Below are 19,548 nucleotides of genomic sequence, written 5' to 3'. Positions count from 1 at the left end.
TGAAAGAGCCAATCATTGATTAGTAAAGTCAGTTGTCAGAAGCTCCGGTTGCTATAGAAACAGGCAGTGTTTAGAAACTGTTTAGAAATAAAATGGGTAACACTTTATAATAACGTTCATTTGTAAGTCATTTATAAGTGGTTAGTTAATGAACTAATAATTTACAAAACATTCATAAATGATTATCAAGTGATATGCAAACATTTTATGAATGTTTTCTAAATTTCCGTTACAAGTCATTTACATTATGAGGTGTAATTAACACTAGTGTTACCGGATATTCTAGCACGTATACATGGGCAGAACGGATTGGAGAGTCTTCAGCTTTGTTTTAAAGTTATAATTCAAGCAAAAATGATAATTTCATCATCAATTCAGTCTTTCCAACCCTGCATGGCACAAAGGGAGACATTTTAGATAATGGCTCTCCTTCCGATGCAGTCGCAATGAATGGGAACTGCAGCTTTTAAACTTCAAAAGAAATGCAAAAGCAAAATAAAAATATCATAGAAGTAGCCCGAATGACTAATGCACAGGCCATGCTCACTCCATTAGGCTGCAAACCAGAACATAACAACTTGATGGCTGCGTACAAAATCACATATATCTTGAGAAGGCACTTATTTTAAATAAGTACTTACTTAGCAAGCGCTACCAATAATAACTGCATGCTATGAATCATTAGTTAAGCATTAGTAAAGAGATAATTCATCATTTATAAAGCATTATAGACATTAGGAAGCAGTTTACAAATACAGAATGCTTCATTCTTGATTTATAAGCATATCTATAATGTGTTGTATTGTATTTTCATACTAAAGTTGTGATCAGTTTATCAATTAAGTATTACATTATTTACAAACCAGTCATCAGTGGTTCATAAGATCTTTAAAAAGTTGAGGTAATTTATTAATAAACTATTAATTAATAAATTATTTAGACACAGTAATATTTACTGAGTATGTATTCCTATTGTAATTCATGATGAATTCAGGTAGTTTAAAACATTTGTAGTTGTTAGTAAACTCATTCTGTGAGCTATGTATGCCTCGTAAAGCTTTTACAGGAGATTTAAAGGCTCAGTTTTCTTTAGTAAAGTTAGTTCTGCGGTAGCTTTGACACTGAACTTTTTGTTACTTTTTTTATAAAAATGTTGTGTTGTATTTTGGCACTCCTGTGTTGGCACTGTTTTTTTTATTCAGCAATGTTTGCAGAGGCTTAGTTTCATTTTACTGCTGTGATTTCTGGAGGTGTTCGGGATTTTTTATTCTGAAGGTTTCCGAGGTTTCTTTTTCCTTTTTTATCAAGTTCATCAAGTATCAGTTGTGCAGTTTATTTTTTTGCATCTTGAAATAAATGTTTCTATGTTTCTATAAATTAAAAGAAACAAGTTCATAAAACTCAAAACAATGAGACGGATTACTTTAAATGTGTCAGTCTTAAAAAGAAAAAAAACATTCATTTTGTTTGAACTAATTTGTTTAATTTGAGTTGGTGCTACTCAAACCAATTCATTATTTTGAGCGTTAGGGTTTACAATGTAGAATTACATATTAATAAAGCATTTATTAACACTGAGCAACTATTATTTTTTACCTTACACTTTCTAAAGGATCTTATGACCCACTGGCAAATTCGAAATAATTGGTTTGTAAAATATATATATATATATTTTACAAATGATAAATTGTTCATTAATAAAGCAAGAAATTATTAGACATTATAGATTTGCAGCTGTATTTATAGCTGTATTTATAAACTGCGTATTAATATCTATAAATGCTTTATAAATAATGAATTAACTATTTGCTAGTGATTCATATCATGCAGTTATTATTAAGTGTTACCGAATATTTCGTATGTTATTCCCAAACTGTCCTCCAAAAACATACGACTCTATAGTTGGTTTTTCAAGCACCTTATTACGACCTATATTAACGTTTTAAAGTCATGCCAAACAAAATGCATGTTAATTTTAATGCAATGTGTGGACTTTACCCCCATTTGTCATATTTCCATTTAGCAAAAATATTGTTTTTAATGTGAAAGTTTAGTTTTAACATTCACTGTTGTTAGTTGCACTCAAATAAAATTTACTCAAGTAAAACTATTGTTCTACATCCCATAATCCGACCCAATACCTAAACTTAAACACTACAAAAACTACCTAACTATCTATTAATAAGCAGTAATTAGGAGATTATTGAGGCAAAAGTCGTAGTTAATCGTGAATATGTGTTACCTATACTAAAGTGTTACCACAATTTTTTACTAAACAATTTACTGAGTTGTTTACTTAATAAGTCAAGACTCATTTGATTCTTTTAGTATTTTTCCAAAGAAAAGAGATGAAATCTCTTTTTTGATTCAGTGCAAACACAAAAATTGTGTTTGGTTTGCCGTGTGTTTTATTGGGAATCTCATCCGTGTTTTTGACCATGAGTGAAAGCGTTCCCTGGAAATGACTCGCATTCACAACCCAATAAAACTCAGTCAAAAGTTATATTTATTGCAATTTCATATACAAACAGCCCCAAAAGGCACTGTTTAAATGAGCTCTGCAAAAGCTGAAATATTAAGCAGATAAAAGGGGAAAAATGCTTTAAAATGAAAGTGTCCTGCTGTCAGGAGCACAACTTTAGAAAACGCTCCTGTGCTTCGTATTTCCTGAATTAAAATATTGTCCATAGGGTGCAACTTTAGTAAACGCTCCTATGGGTCGTATTTCAAGGAAGTGACAAACGACCTATACAGGCGTATTGGTTGGAGGACATGTTGGTTATTCCCTTCCAAACAATCACAGATCCCGATTCCAGCCCAATGGATCCTCTGGAGTGTCTGATCTGTTTATCAAGACGTTTCTCATCTGGTTGGGCCTGAATCAGTCATTTGTTAAACAGTTAATCAGCATGGACACGGTTTACCACGGGCCAGTGAAATATTATTTCCCCGTTGCTGCCGCGAAGGACACATGATAAATTAGTTTTTCCATTGAACAGGCCTTGTATTGACAGTTGAGGCAGTGCTCAGTAGTCGTGTATGTGCGCATTATGCAGATTAGTGTTTTCTATTGCACATCGCATACACACACATTTAGTAATGGATTGCAGTCATTACACTGAAGATGTTCTCATGCCAGCTGTATCGCTCGCAAACACCACACAGCCTCATAACACAGACATTACGGCAGTAGTTTATGCGCGGGGTAGTGTAAATTCATTAGAAGTGAGAAAACAATCAGATGAAATCATGACGGATGTTATATATAACCCGAAGGTGGATATGCAGATCTTTCACAGCGCAACTACACATTTTACTGAGTGTGCAGACCCTCAATCCAGTCCATTCTGGTTCTTGGATCTGATTGGCTGAGAGCCTTTTCCAGCCGAGTGATATTCCCGCAGTATCAGCACTGGGACCGCTTCGCTTTGTATCGCTCCGCTTGAATCTCATGGTAGACGAGCAAATCAACCATATTGTTTTACAAATACTACACTCTAAAAAATGCTGGATTAAAAACACCTCAGGTAGGGTTGAAAATTGAACCCAGTGAATAGGTACACAAGTACACCTACGCGTTTCGGCTTTACATGCCTTCGTCAGGATGTGTATAACACACAACATCTCAAGCTCGTTTCTAACCAGCCATTAATTGATCTAATTACAGACACCTGGTCATTCTGTGTGTGTGTGTGTGAGAGAGAGATAGAGCGAGAGAAAAAAAAGATATATATATACACATATATACATACACATACATAAAATATATACACATATACACATACATATTTAAATAAGAGAACAAAAAAAAATTACATTATTGTATATATTCCACAATGAGATTAGTAATACAGCAATACATAAATCAAGTAATTCATATAATTAAGTTCAACATAATTCAAAAACGTTCAATAATATTACTAGAAATAACTAAATTATATTACAAAAATGGTACAAAATCTAGCTCTCCGTTTAAGTCTGGAAATGTAGTTGCTTTTAGTGTATAGATCCATTCTCTCACACACACAGAATGACCAGGTGTCTGTAATTAGATCAATTAATGGCTGGTTAGAAATGAGCTTGAGGTGTTGTGTGTTATACACACCCTGACTCCAGGTATGGACATGGACCTGAAGAATAAATGCTATATATGACAGTCCTGCACGGGTCCATTTTTGGAGACCCGTACCCGCAAGTTTTAGCACCAGATCCGTGAAAAAATATCAAAATTAAATCCGCACGCGCCCAGACCCGTTAATATTTGGGCCGTTACCCGACCCGTGTCCGCGATAAATCACACACGCTAAAATCATTCAAATTAAAATGCTTTATTTTTTATCCTGCACCTCTCTCAACATCACCAGCGTCATGAACAGGCTGTGCCTTTAAAGACTCCTTGTCAACAATTTCATATACTCCACTCACCAACTTTACTTTTACTTCTTCCATTGCTACTCCTGCAACACTCGCTCCTTCTGGGTTACGAGAGGCATCAACAAAAGTTTCAATGTCGCAGTGATGGGTCAAATGGCATATCATTGTTGCGTGTAATGGTAATTTGGACATAGAAATTGTAATATCCTACAATATGTTCGAGGGGGGAAGAAGGAGGCGGTAACCGGCGAACATTTAAAAGACTTTAACCAAACAAAACGAAAGTAACGTGGGCAGCCCCTCACGGACATCTGCCAAGCGCACACACATAATAAAACGTAAACACAACTCAACGTCAAATCCAGGTCTGCTGATCTCTCGTCCTTATATCCCTCCGAGCTCCCTCAGCGGACTTGCTCGCTCACGCTCTCTCTCTCTTGTTCACCTCGACACAGAAATATTGTAGATATTTTTCATCGGCGCTACTACCCGCCCGCACAGAGTTAATTATCCGCCCGCATCCCCACCCGTGAATTTTATAAATGTCACAATGCACCCGTTTTAGCAACTTTTATGCGAGTACCCACGGCGGGTACGCGACCCGTTGCAGGACTCTGATATCAGATGCAAGTAATACACTCGTTTAGTCGATCTCTCTCTCATAATACTCTACTCTACATAATACAATAAGCCTCAATGAAGCAACTCGGCATTCCTTCCTTAAATTGTCAACTTGAATCTGTGTAAAGACATGTCGTTGTTGTTTATTTACACATCTGTGTCGTCAACCTGTTGTATAAACGCAATATCACAGCCGTTGGGTCGGTATGTTTTTTAATGCTTATGAGTCCCTGTTGTTCAGCATTTTATCCCTTGCTGTCAACCCTATAGGGGCATAAGACATGTAACTCCAACCTCCACCTCCACGTTGAATTGCATATGTTGCATTTATCATTTTGTGTGTCCATGTATTTGGTTGAAATTATTGATGTCATTTTTCAGGAATGAACATGTAGTCATTCCCTGATTAGCCTGCACATCATTGATTGGACCGTATGATCCGCGAGCATTGATCCGAGTGCAGAGGTTGATGGCTGGACTGCAGTCTCTCCCTCACTACAGTCAGTCCTGCAGTTGAGGAGGTCAAGATAGTCCAAATCCTGCAGCTATAAAGGCTGTTCTGTACCTAAATAGATGGCTGGTGGGTCTCTTCCATGGAATGTCACTTGCTCCTTTCCCAAAATTGCAGAATTCCACAAATGTCAAATGAAAGAAAAAGTGCTTTCATACATTCGGAGTGGCACGCTGGGCTGCTTTTCTCCTCTGCTGTTTCTCGAAGGGACTCACGGTTCGTGAAATGGAACAGAATTTGAATGGAATTGGCCACCCCCCACAGGACAGAATGACAGGGAGAGGAATTTACTGAATTCAATTGAAAGAAATGTAGCATGTTTTGAAAGTGGGGTCATGCAACCAGTGATATTTAAAGGGCTGTTTGCACAGCACCACTTTTAACTGAAACATGAAACCTTTTTATGCGTGTTGGCCGTTCATTTACACAATAATGGCGTATTGGGGTTGTATGGCTAGCTCCATACTAAGCTCAATTTAAGACTGAACATTGGTCTGAGGAGTCTGCTCTGTATTTTCTACTGCACAAGAGGCGTGATCAACGGGCATAGTTCAAATGACAATGTACACTATTGGATAGTCATTCAACCAATCAGACCACAAGAGGCGTGATCAACGGGCATAGTTCAAATGACAATGTACACTATTGGATAGTCATTCAACCAATCAGACCACAAGAGGTGTGATCAACGGGCATAGTTCAAATGACTCTGTACAATATTGGATAGTCATTCAACCAATCAGACCACAAGAGGTGTGATCAACGAGCATAGTTCAAATGACTCTGTACAATATTGGATAGTCATTCAACCAATCAGACCACAAGAGGCGTGATCAACGAGCAACGACCCATCGCTTCTCTATCTGTCATCGTGTTAAACCCACCAATAGTGCGGCAGGTGGATTAGCCAGTCTGTGATTGGTTCCCGAAAAGTGTAACAGAAGCAGGATAAATGAATGTACAGGTTTTCAGACTGAGCTGCCGGGCGAAATAAATCGGCAGCAGATCAGGCTGGGTTTACTCAGTCTAGTGTCAGGGGCCTGAAAAGGGTGTTTCAAAGTGCAAGTTTCTGAAAAGGATACCGCTATCGCCTTCGTGTAACTACAAAAATACAAATTTGTTTCTTTACGAAGTGACATTGCCACCTACTGGCCTGATAGCAGAGTGTCTTTATGTTCTTCGTTCTCATGGAGCCATGTGATGGGGACTGTTTTGACAACGTTTTTGTCTGTACACGAAAAACGCAAACTTTTCAGTTTTTAGCACATTGTTGCTGAGTAAACTTGCCTTTCCAACAGAAGAGAACATGTGTGAATGTCCTGACTATGACACACACACACACACACACACACACACACACACACACACACACACACACACACACACACACACACACACACACACACACACACACACACACACACAGGACACTCAAGAAGACAGAAGGGAATGTGCTTAATGTCATTCATGTTCTTCAAAGAACAAAAGTAACAGAGAAAATTATAAATATGTAATATTTATAATGTATGTGTTTGATCTCATGAGAATTTCTAAGTATTGTACAGGTTGGTGATTTAGTTTGAATTTGTATGACCTGAATTATAGAAAGAAAAACATCACAAATGTTCTGAATCCTTATAGCTATATGAGTTGTATTATTATAACTTATAAGTTATACATTATGGAGTTATGTGAGTGAGACAGCAGACAAGGCCATCGAGGAATACAGTGCACATGTGAGGTGGAAAAGAGGAAGAAAGCGTAAAGGAGAGAGCATTCAAGCCATATAGCAGCCATGATGAAGCCTGAGCCAGGAGAGAGAGCCTCCGAAACCCATAAATCAAGTGGCAGTGAGTGTGCTGAATCAGGGACATGAGGTAAGGTTGATTGTGCCTGCGAGAGACAATAAACCCTGTAATCATCCGTCTCTGCTGCACAAGCCTGGCAATTATCTGCCCATACCTGACCGCCACTTCAGAAAGGGCAAAATCCATCTCACTTCTTCCCATTGCTCCCACACACACAGCTTCTTCTCTTTTACTTGCATGCATACAGTGGGCAAATGTATTCAATCCTCAACTTGTGTCAAGGAGAAACTCAAAGTCTGCAGAAATAAAGACTTGTACCGCCGTTTGATCGGTTTCTTTTTACGGTCACAAACAGTCGACACAAGTATGCAGATGCTGACATGAACTCCTGGAAAATGCACTGCAATGCCATTACTGGCATAAAGTCGTCTTATTCATCTTATACCAGTCCAAAAGCCGCCTATCTGGACTGGAAGAGAGTGTGTGATGACGTTGAAAGCAACCTGCCAGTTTGTTTGGATTTTATGAGCTGTTTTGGGAAGAGTATATAGTAAATACATGTAAGGTCCTTTCACACAGGACGCGTAACGAATAAGCGAATATTTCGCATCAAAACCATTCACATCAGCCACGACACGAATTTGCGACGTTTCAGAGCTCCAACATACCAAAACATTCGCAGCGACAGTTGAGAAAACACGGCACTTCATCATTCAGCGAAGACGAGCTTTTCATTTTAATTAAAGGACCGAGAGGAAGGTTTTGGGTGCAACCAGTCTTAAAGAACAGAGTCTGAAGGGGAGGATGCTAATCTTGAACAGGAGCTAAAACTTTATCATGGCCGGTTCTGCACTTACTTTCTAAAGTCTGTGGGACAATTTGAGGATCTCCTCCAGAGACGGCAGGGCATCTGACGAGACAAACCGCGCACTTCAGGGAATCAATCGATCCGAGCAGATCGTCGAGTCACAATGTAAACATTTCAGTGCCACAGACGTACTGATGGCAACACGTTCACTTTCCATAACCGCGGACACAATGTTTAGAAAAAAATCAACTATTTATAAAAGGTTAAGTTATTGCTGTGTGTATCATGCAGTGGGCAAACACAGCTGCAGCTGTACAGCTTACAGTTGTAATCTCATGAGAAATGCCGTGCCTGGCAAAGGTTAAAGTTGATTGAATAGCTCGTGAAATCAAATGGACATTTCGTCACCTTTGTTTCCTTTTATGTGATTGGTTGAAGCCGTTTTTGTCGCCGCTAGAGTAAAAAAAAATCGGCATCGTAACGAAAAAAAAAAAAGTCTTTTTTTTGCCTCAGCACATTCGCGTTCGGTGTGGAAGCGCTCATTACACAAACAGCTGATCGAAAGAAAAAAAACATTGCGCGAATTATTCGCACGTCAAAATCGCGTCCAGTGTGAAAGGGCCTTAAAACAGATGAAATAAATAATGAAATAAAGATAGAAAGACTCATATATGCTGAATGAAATGTAATACTTGTTTCTAACAAATGTAAAAAATGCTTATTCCAAAAATAGTGCCTTGATTTGCTTAGCACGCCATACTTTCTCATAAAATATGATGTGCTTTCAACATCCATTTGTGAAGAAGTCTTGATCACCAGATAAACTGCCAACAGCTGGTTTTAGCATGTATGATATTTAAGGCCCCCTCTTGTATAATATCTCTTCTGCCCAAAAGTGATATTTCATGAGTACAGATTATTTCAATGACATAACTCAAACAAAGCTGTTCTGCTCGTCTGTATCTAGTTTACTTACTACTAAGTGCCGGATACAAAACTTGAAAGTATCTCTCAAACTGGAACCTGTCGAACAGTTTTTGAGCTCCTCGAACACATGACTTTGAACTGGTGCTTAAGCATAACAGTGGTTCACCTGAAAGAGAAAACCATTCAACCAGAATCAAGCTTGCTTCACTCGATGCGTTTTATCCCCCAGTCGTCATCTTCTCACTATCTGTCCTTTGCATGGGACAAATAATTGCTTTTATTGAGTTGATGGGTGCCGGGGGGCAGATGGGGGTTTGCTATTATCCTCCATGAATGAACTAGAAATGGTCCTGTAGCAGTGACACAGACTTATTATAGATTATAGATGAAGCTAAACTGGTTTACAGACTTTGTATATTTCAGTGTATAGTGTATATATAATGTATGTATGTGTGTGTATAAAATCTAATTAGTTAGATTTAAAAAGCATGCAAACTGATTGCTTTAAAAAACTATGCTATGTAAGATGAAATATGATTTGTATGTTGTACTGGCAAATGCTTAGCTTACACAAGAGCTCTAGTAAAAAAGAACTGTAGAAAGTACTTGATCCATTACTTTAGCTGTACTATTGACTTAGTATAGCTACTGATTCCCAGAGTGCATTGCGGCATGAATAAACGATGTAGCTGCTTTGCTTTATTTTTGTTGTTTTATGTACCAGTTTTATTTGCTGTCTTATGTCAGTAGTAGCACATCAAAAACAACAAATACAATTGTTAGATACAGTTCATAAAAAATGGCCATTGTTGTGTTTTGATGCTGAAGCATTGTCTCAAGCATTAACAATTTCTAAATATTCACACAAATATAGAAGGGTAATATCAACCCAATTAAAAGTGTCACAAGATGTTTATGACATAAGCAAATTCAATTTTGAAAGGGTAACACTTTACAATAAGGCTCATTAGTTAACATGAACTAATAATGAACTGCACTATTTATTTTTGTTCATGTTAATTTCAACATTTACTAATACGTTATTAATATCTTGTTAACATTCGTTAATGCACTGTGAACTAACATGAACAGCTGTATTTTTATTAACTAAAGTTAACAAAGATTACCTAATGATAAATAGAGGTGTTTTTCATGGTTAGTTCATGTTAACTAATACAGCCTTAGTGTAAAGTGTTACCAAAAGAACAGGATTAAACTATCTGTTCATTACTTCCCTTTCTTTGAAATGAAATAACGGTGATTTCTTGTTGCTTGGCTGCATAAAAAGGAGGAGAATTATAATAATATAAATTGAGTTCCAAGAGCCCAAACAAAGGAAACACTGATCACCATAATGAGAACAGAAACATTTAAGGGAAATCAACATCAAATTATGAATTCAGCTTATGTGATAATTCTTTTTTAATTTTCAGTAATAATTCAATTTGTCTGTTGTATTGACAATTCAACATTCAAGATGACTTTGGGAAATGAGTGAACCAATTAGAAAAGAAAACTGCAGGACTGGAGGAAATGAGCGAGAAGCGATTTAAGAATTAAAACATTTCCCTACATTAAAAACTCAAACTGGTACTCAAACCACTCAGTTCATCCTAACTTACTCTTAACTTTAACTTTAAGTACCCAAGGCAAAGTATGTGAATAGTGCCGATTAAGTTAACACAATAAGTTAAGTTAACTAAACTGTGCTATTTAACTGTTGGATGTTACAATGTGTGTGTGTTTGTGTGTGCGTGTGTGAGAGAGAAACTGTTTTGCAAAAGGCACGACTATAAATGTGGAAAACTAAAGACACCCATCTGTGACCCATAATATTGGGATGTCTAAGATATTTTCAAGTAGGACATTCAGTGGCATGTGGCAGATGTTTTAAATGAGACGGTCCCACACACACAGGTCATTCTCCCTTCACACTCACTTCAAACTGCTTGAGTTCAACGAGAACACAATGGGCCTCATACAACTTTAAATATATGAGTAAATTCAGAGTAATTTGTGTGTAAAACGGACCTTCTCCAGATTCAAAAATGCTCCGTAAACCTTAGATTTGATAGTTAAACGTGTATCGTAGAACATGTCCTCCAAACAATACACCTATATAGGTCGTTTGTCACTTCCTTGAAATACGACCCATAGGAGCATTTACTAAAGATGCACCCCTATTTAATTAATTAAATGCGAAGCACGGGAGCGTTTTCTAATAACAACAATAAACAATAACATATAAAACACACAACTAGCTAAAAACAAGTACTGTGATCTCGTACTATTGACCAAATTAAATTCGTAACTCTTTCCCCGCCAGCATTTTAAAAAAAAGTTGCCAGTTATCGGCAGCAAATATGGGTAAGTTTCATAAAAAGAGCAACACTTTGAACAAAAAGCTGAGAAAACCACATGTTTGTGAAAGACTGACTCCAGATCAGATTCAGAGATGATCAAACACAGATGAGGAGATGGAGTCCATCTACACCTCTAATGCTTCAGTCTTGTAGCTCATCCTGACATCTCATTCACAAACATTAACACATATGTTTAATGGTGATGATCACGTTATTTTTCATATGCATCTGCGTACATACGATCGCTTGTTTTCGCGTCTTCCTGACATGTGTTTGATCCTGAGATTTTATACTCATTCAGAAGATGCGTAATAGCGCCCCCTAGAGTCTAACAGTGAAAATACAGAAAAAAAAATCTGTGTTTGGCCGGGAAAGAGTTAAAAGGAGTGGAGTGAAATTAATGAACTGAGCTTTAAAGGTGACTCCAGTCGTATGCAGCGGAAAGCGGAAAAAAAAGAGAATGAAGAGAAGGCCAGTTTAATAAAGAACACAAACGCCAATGCTGAGTGTTAAATGAAGCTCCAGTCACACAGCAGATTGCAGTGGTAAATATGAAGGAGAGTTTATGAAGGAGAGTTTTTGAAGCGGACCTGTAAACTACATCACCATAAACCAAAACTGGAAGCACTGTCATTTTAAACAAAAGTTGTTTTGAAGTATATCTGAAAGAAGGTTTATTACGAAAAAGAGATTTAACCTTTCTAAGCAATACGTTTGAACGTGTTACTAACATTTTTAAGAATATTACTCAATATAAATATGCAGTAACCAGCAATATTAACCTCTCCACTATTGTTCAGTCATTGTACAAGTCGGACGGTTGGTTGTTGTTGTATTTGTCCCGCCCCTCCTCCACTGTGATTGGATGGCCGGGTAAAAAGTGACAGTGATGTGCGCTGCGTTTTACCCAAAGGTGAACAGCTTTCAACTCTCAGCTACAGTAAAATAAAAAACACAGGCAAACTAACTTGTAACATATTATAATGTTATAAAGTGCATCAAAATATGCGCACATCTACACGTGGTAAGGAGCAGGTGTACAAATCTTTCGCACCAATATTTTAAAAATACGAATATTTTCATGAATCCGAACAAGTTGTGTCAGAGCGGCTTTACGGATGATTAACACACACACACACACACACACACACACACACACACACACACACACACACACACACACACACACACACACACACACACACACACACACACACACACACACACACACACACACACACACACACAAAACATTCTACTTGTGTTCTATGAATGAGGCCTATGTACTTAAATGAGGTTGTTTTACACTCTATCTGATTTCATATTCTGTAATATTCCTTATGTTTTGTCTTTGCAAACTGATTGCTTTCTCTGTTGACATCCTCACCTTATCCCTGGATGTGTTCCTGGATCAACATCTTTTGTTGGTACTGAGATAATATTTCTGTCAAACAAACATAGAGTAAGCCTATCCTACATCCTGCCATAACCCCAGTGTTTCCCATTAATAACCTCGACTCTGGCGGGCCGCCATATTCTAATCTGTGCCGCCAGAGTTTCATAATGAACTGAAAATATGTTAAAACTTCTCATAATAATATAAAAGGTCTCTAACGTTGCTTTGCACCATTGCTTTGGCAAAGTATCCGTTAAATTAACTAAATTGTGGCTTTGTGCCCTTATCACATAGCAAAAGACTGCGGATTAATGTAATAATGTGTTTGAGCTGCGTGTTTTTGCACACGTGATCCGCTTGAGATCCGGTGTTTTCCGCGTCTCAAAACGACTCAGATCACAGTGAATGAATGCAGTAAATCCATCTCTGCATGTGGGAATGAAAGAGACACCATTTTAATTTATTTTACAGTGCATTTGTTTTTAAAATATTTGGCTATTAATGTCATACAATAACCAGATAACGAGGTCCACCCCTCACAAAATCCTGTGGGAAACACTGTAACCCCAACCATAAACTAACACCGATCTAAAAGTGCTGAGAATATAAAGCACCAGCCCTAACCTTACTCCTAACCTTATTAGCAGTCCATGCCAAAAACGAATAAACATCTTTGGCCAGCCTCTCCGTGCCATACCCGTCCATGTCGCGTCAGGGTCAGGCCATTTGATGAACGTGTCCATGTGATGCGCCAAGTGTCAACTTGACTTAAGGTTTCTGATGAAGTGCTTTAATAAACTCTGTTAATCCTCTCCTGGGGTTCCAGTAATAAGGATTACATTTCACTGCTGCCTTTGAGTGAGGGATGCTGGCCGGGCTTGAGGCTTAGTTTAAATCTGAGCCAATAATCTGAGCGAGAAGCTATAGTGTTTTAATGCAACATAATTGCTACATTATTTAGTTTAGATGCATGTGTCTGCTGTAATTAGTAATAATTTGGGTTGTCAATTTAACACATTAAATAATTCATTATTAAAAACATTAATGCATTTAATCTTGCCCCTTAACCTATTCCTTAATAACCCATTGAGCAAATCCAACCCTGAAGGACGGCCTAAACTCGACACAAAAGCGTGTCGATTCAAAGCTTCACTTGCCATATTAATGTTGTCTTCACATATTTTTTTTTCCAGCAAATATTGATATATGGTTAACTGCAATTCTATCATTTTAGAGGTGTCACAATAATTTGCATAATCGCAAATAATAATCTAAAACTCCACCTCCACAGATTTAGAGGTGCGATATATATCGTCTGCGTTAATATCGTAATTGTTGTTTTAACAATGTGAGATCTGAGATTATCGAATATGTCCCTCACACACACCCAGAGAGCACACACATACACACTGCGTGATGTAGTCTTGAAGGTTAGACTAGTGCGGCTGCACGCTTTCACTGCGTGTGAGTCTATATTTATATCATTTAATGGTTTATAAATATCACAGGAAGCATCCAGATATCAGCATGATAATAAATGTGATATTGATTTTATAAAAGTTTACAAAACAAGGAGCCAATATTAAGTGACTTACATTTTAGACACCATATTACCTGTCATTTCACCGATGAGAATAGTTCAAAACAAAACCACAGCACTGTAAGCATCTCTGAACAACACACAAATGTGAATGAATCAGCTTTTTGAACACATCAGTTGAATCAGTGACTATGATAGATTAAGATTCGTTCCTGAATGAATCAGTCATTTGAATGAATCGGTTGTATCTCAGTGAATCAATAAACAATAACGGTGACTTGCTGCTGCCTACTGGAAGTTTTAATTTCACATTTACAGTATATTTTCATTTTTTAAAAGATTTAAAATAGCAATATTCAAAGTTATGTGTTTAAAACATCCAAACATTATTTATGCATTTTACTGCAGGTTATGAATGTGTCACCTCTAAGCTCATTAAACAGTGTAAATGATCTAAATCTGCGTCAGTTTCCTCTCCGTTACGAAGATTAATTTTGTTGATACTTACTTAATTTGATTGGCCCTATTGTGTCTTTTTATTATATTGAATTTTATAAAATGTATGAAATGAACACAAAAGATGATGCATGCATATAATTAGGTTTTAAATGTACAAATTTACATCAGCAGATCACCAGAAGATCACCAGCACCAATAAATCTCGACGCACCCTAGCGGCAGCAAATCTAATCTGCCCGCGAGTGTCGTCTAGGAACTCTCAATACCCTTCTGAGCTGTAATCCTCTCACTCTTGCCGGGCCAATCACATCGTGTATAGAGTCGGTGGGCGGGGCCATAATGACGACGGCCGAGTTGCGTTTGCGTGCTTCTAGTAAACACAGAAACTGGCGAACGGCGGTCTTTCGAATCAGCTTTGACCGCGACTCTGGAAGACTTGGAGTTAAGCTTTTCTCTGAGAAAAGAACAAAGAACGGCACTGAAGTCATTCTTAAAAAGGGAAGATGTGTTCGAAGTTTTGCCGACCGGATACGGTGAATGTTTAATCATCAACGAGCTCTGCTTCACCTTCGTTGCTCTGGTTGGTGTAGCGCTATCCTATCGCGTGCAGAGGGAGTTTGAAAGACAACCGTTTATCCGCCCCTCGGATTGAGCTGTCAATGGTGAGTTTCCAGACCAAACATCTTGATGTGGGTCTGGCTTGTCAGGCTACAGTGCCAAGGTACCAGCACAATAACAGTAACACACTCAGCAAACCGAACTGGTCAATATCACACACCCCTACCATAGACTCATAGTTTGAATCTGGTTCATTTTCCCAAAAGATAAAACAAAATGATTTTGATATCGTGACAGCCCCATCATCATCATCATCATCCCTGCGCCAGCAAAAACCTTCTTTTGGGATTATAAACTCTTATTGCATATGCATTTGTAGAAGTTTCCTTTTCAAACTCAATATTTATGAGAGGAGAGTGTTTAAATGAATCATGCAAGGTCATTTACTAAGGTCTGCACTCATCAATTTACTGTTTTTTTGTGCATTATATACCAGCCCGAAAAAAAGCATGCCTTAAACCAGACGCTAATTTGCGCTGCTCTTGGTAGATTGTGTTGGTCATTATGGAAATGATCCAGATGCGTCTGTTTGTGCTTTGTGGCTTTAATTTAAGCGTCGTCAGTAGATCATCGCACTCCCATAGGTGCTTTTTTTAAAATCACGCTTTTGCGCTAATTTGCCACGTTTAGTAAATCTGGCCTCATGTATGTTAATGTATTTTGATTAAAATGCCAGTCTATTTACATAGTGTCCTTGGTTGCATGTCCTGGAGTTTGAGATATGCTAAAACTGCTCTTTGTATTGTCTTTTACTGAACTGAGAAGCTCCTTGGCAACTTACAGGAAATGACCTTTAAATCGCAGTGAAACAAATCCAGGCGAAAGCTGCTATGAAGGACACATTGGGATGGGAAGGGGGGGAAAGACTCATTGAGCTCTTTGAGCTGGCTCTGTGTCTCATCTAATTAGAGATGCATTTTCCAGGAAAACCATTGTGAACTCAACCGCAGGATGCTAGCAGGCTTTAATGGGACCCGAAATGCCAGTGTCACCGCCTCAAGCTTGTGTGCCGCCATGAGACGCTTTGACTCATCGCAGATATTCCTCAACAGAAAGCACTTGAAGTTTAATTAATTGCTCAATCCGTCTGAGATGAGCGATGGGAAATGATGAGTTCCTTGCGAGTAAATGGATGGTTAAATAGGACATGGTGCAGAAAGGCGAGCAGTGCGGCGTCCACACCGAAACAACAGCACAGATGTTGGTACTAGACGAGTCGACTGCAGTGCCATCTATAAGGTACAGAGAGAGCGCAATCAGCGGCCAGGTGTCTTCTGGGTCAAACGGAGAACGTGACCTCTTCGTGATTAGTAAACACAAACCATGGCCCAAGAACAGGTGCGCTCGGGGGAGGAGGGGGTGGGTGATCAGCTCCTGAATTTTAATTGGGTAACAAAGACATTTTAGGATCCTATTATTCTACTATTTCACTGGATTGTGATCCGTGTCTGGTTAGCCAGCAGAATTTTTTATGAGTACCTGATATTTATGTCATCATTTACTTATAATCCTGCTGTAGCTCTTAAATCTCAGTTGTGCTTCCAGACTGGTGTGACATAAACAAATGTTCAATGCATAAACATACTGTATGGCTTCAGAAATCATGGAATATATACACTCTCAAAAATGGTGGGTTATAAACAACTCAAGTCGGGTTGAAAATGGACAACCCCAGTAATTGGGTTGTTTGAACACAGTGAATGGACCCATTCCAATAACCCAATTTCTGGGTTTGTCCATTTGTGTAGGGTGCACGTTTAAATAGCCTACCTTTATGGGGTTTTCTCCCTTCTTTTTAAAACTTGAAGAACACAAACTCATGGCAGTTCATAACTATTTTGTTCAAACTATCTCATTTGCACAATCTGCTTATGCCCTGCACTCTAAATAATGCTGGGTTATTTTTTAACCCAAAATGCTGGGTTAAGACTGTTGGGTAATTTTTGTTGGTTTATTTGATCACCTTTTAAACACCATTGTGTAGTTTTAAATTTCCAGTCGTTGGGTTAAACCTGCTGGGTTGCAATGCTTGGTTGATTCTACCCAGCACTTGGTTGTTTCACGAACTTCCCGCCCAGATTTGTTTAAATTCGCTCCCAAACTGTCATTTTGAAAGGACAATGCAAAAGACAAAGCCACTGGTTGCAGATGTTCTAAGATAAGTTCATATATTTTCATTAATAATCATTTTAATTAGCATAATTATAGTTTTTTTTCCCTTTGCGGCAACAATTCTTAAGCTTACAAGACGTTAGGACGACAAAAGTTTTACCTCAGAATCCGATGCAATGTAGTTAACGTTACTGACTCGTGTTAGACATGTGAGACGTTAGATTAATACAGTTTGTGATTAGACAGAACCATGATCCCCTTACAAAAATTAAACATGGTTGTATGTAGGGATGTCACAAGTACCGGTACTTCGGTACCAAGTACTGAAATTTTTAAAATGTGACGATAGTATCTGTATAGCATCGACTCACAAGTAGGCTATATTCGGTCCCGCAGCTGCGTTCAGTCGCGTCACGCAGGGTTCCAGACTGTAGCCGAATATATACCAGTGTCTGTGTAAATTATATTAAATAGGCTACTATTGAAATATTACTCTTCCATGTTTTGCGTCTCTGCGTACACACATGCGCGCCACACGCTCGCTGTCTTTTTAGCCTCTGCCGTGTCACTGAGGACATGAGAATTTACCGTTTCATATGAGAAAATCATCATGAACACAAATACTCAAAGGTCACGGCAACCCGTCAAAATAAAAGTTAGATTTAAATGTGAATACATTGACAGAATATATTAGGTTTGTAGTTGTCATTGTTGTCAATTTTAACACATTTGTGTGTTGTACCATTTGTCAAGCAATACAAATTATTGTTTTAACAGTCTAAACATGCATTCTTCATTTGTTCTTTCATGATTGTCTAGTTTTACAGTAGGCTAATGCACAGGAGAAATTTTAAGAACAACCCAGCAAGAATAACTTAGAATAGCAAATCCATTAATGGTAAAAAATGACTATATTTTGGGTTTTCTCAACAGCCCAGCCTGCTGGGTTAAAATGCCACTGGGTTCATTTAACCCAGCATGTGTTCTGTCCAATATTTACCCAGCGCTAGGTTGCCAATTGGGTTGTTTTTAAACCAGCCATTTTTACAGTGTGGTGATGGATATGTTAAAGGGTGGACCTTCATGCTTACTTTTTTTTCTTATAAAAAACATTATTCACATCATACAAATTCATATGAAGTTGCGACTCATAAAAAAGTTATGTTTTCCTGTGATCCACAGGTCACTATATGCTTTCACTGTCTGGAATGACTTGTGGGTGAGAAGGCACAGATTTCTTGTTTGCGTGAGTCATTCTTATAAATAGTTGGATGTGTTTTTACGAACTGTTCGAAATCAATATCCCTGTGCAGTGCTAATGCAGATAAACTGTATTAGAAAAGTAAGGTGAGCTATTTAATAAGTGAAGTATTATAGGGCCCCAAATTCGTCTATGCAGCTCAGAACTGGGGCACATCAGTTCTAAATTCATCATGTATCCAGAGATATCTGGACCTTTGCACCAGTACCGCAAGCACTCTATCCAGACCCTAAGGACTCAAATGGGGCATCCATCCTCCATCTTGCCCTGCTCCTTATGTGCTACAAACCCAGCAAAAACAATACAAATCAGCATTAACTCATGTAGGCCAACCATTTTGCTCGGAGTGCCACAGATAACTAAGAGGACTCACCTCTGTCTGTGTCATAGAGGTAGACAAACTTGTCCCACTTGTAGTGAGACAGGAGACTCAGGACAGCACCCTTCAAAGGAGGACGCATCTGGATGACAAACTGGACGTCTGAGTCGATGGGGTAGCTGGGTGTGACGAAGGAAGTGTGGAGGGCCCCGCAGAAGGAGGTCAGCGTGTTCATGGACTTCTTGTCGTAAAAGCCGAAGATGGCGTACACCCCTCTGGAGAACTGCGAACAAACTGGAATCAGAGCAAACGAGTTTGTTAAGTTTGTCTATGTCCAAGTAACAGTAAAAACAACTTCGTCATTCTAAACCAATCATACAAAAGGGAATCGGATGATCTTGGCATGTGAGTAATTGCAATAATAGGAAAAT

At 38.3% G+C, this 19,548-nt stretch overlaps 1 protein-coding gene across 5 annotated transcripts in view; it reads right to left on the bottom strand.

Annotated features, from left to right (window-relative positions):
* gria3b (glutamate receptor, ionotropic, AMPA 3b) overlaps positions 1-19,548 on the bottom strand; it is a 181,615-nt gene that overhangs the window by 114,770 nt on the left and 47,297 nt on the right. For all 5 annotated transcript variants that reach the window (XR_010908311.1, XM_067456843.1, XM_067456844.1 and 2 more), the window contains exon 3: positions 19,172-19,411. Coding sequence is in view for 4 of the 5 variants with exons in the window: in XM_067456843.1 (XP_067312944.1) it covers positions 19,172-19,411 (240 nt within the window). In the remaining variant the exon portion in view is untranslated. The remainder of the gene's footprint in view (positions 1-19,171; positions 19,412-19,548) is intronic.

Source organism: Pseudorasbora parva, chromosome 11 (genome assembly GCF_024679245.1).
Source record: "Pseudorasbora parva isolate DD20220531a chromosome 11, ASM2467924v1, whole genome shotgun sequence".
In the NCBI taxonomy this organism is placed as follows: Eukaryota; Metazoa; Chordata; class Actinopteri; order Cypriniformes; family Gobionidae; genus Pseudorasbora; species Pseudorasbora parva.
Note: the sequence above shows the minus strand (reverse complement) of the source record. Positions and strands in the feature narration are given on the sequence as shown.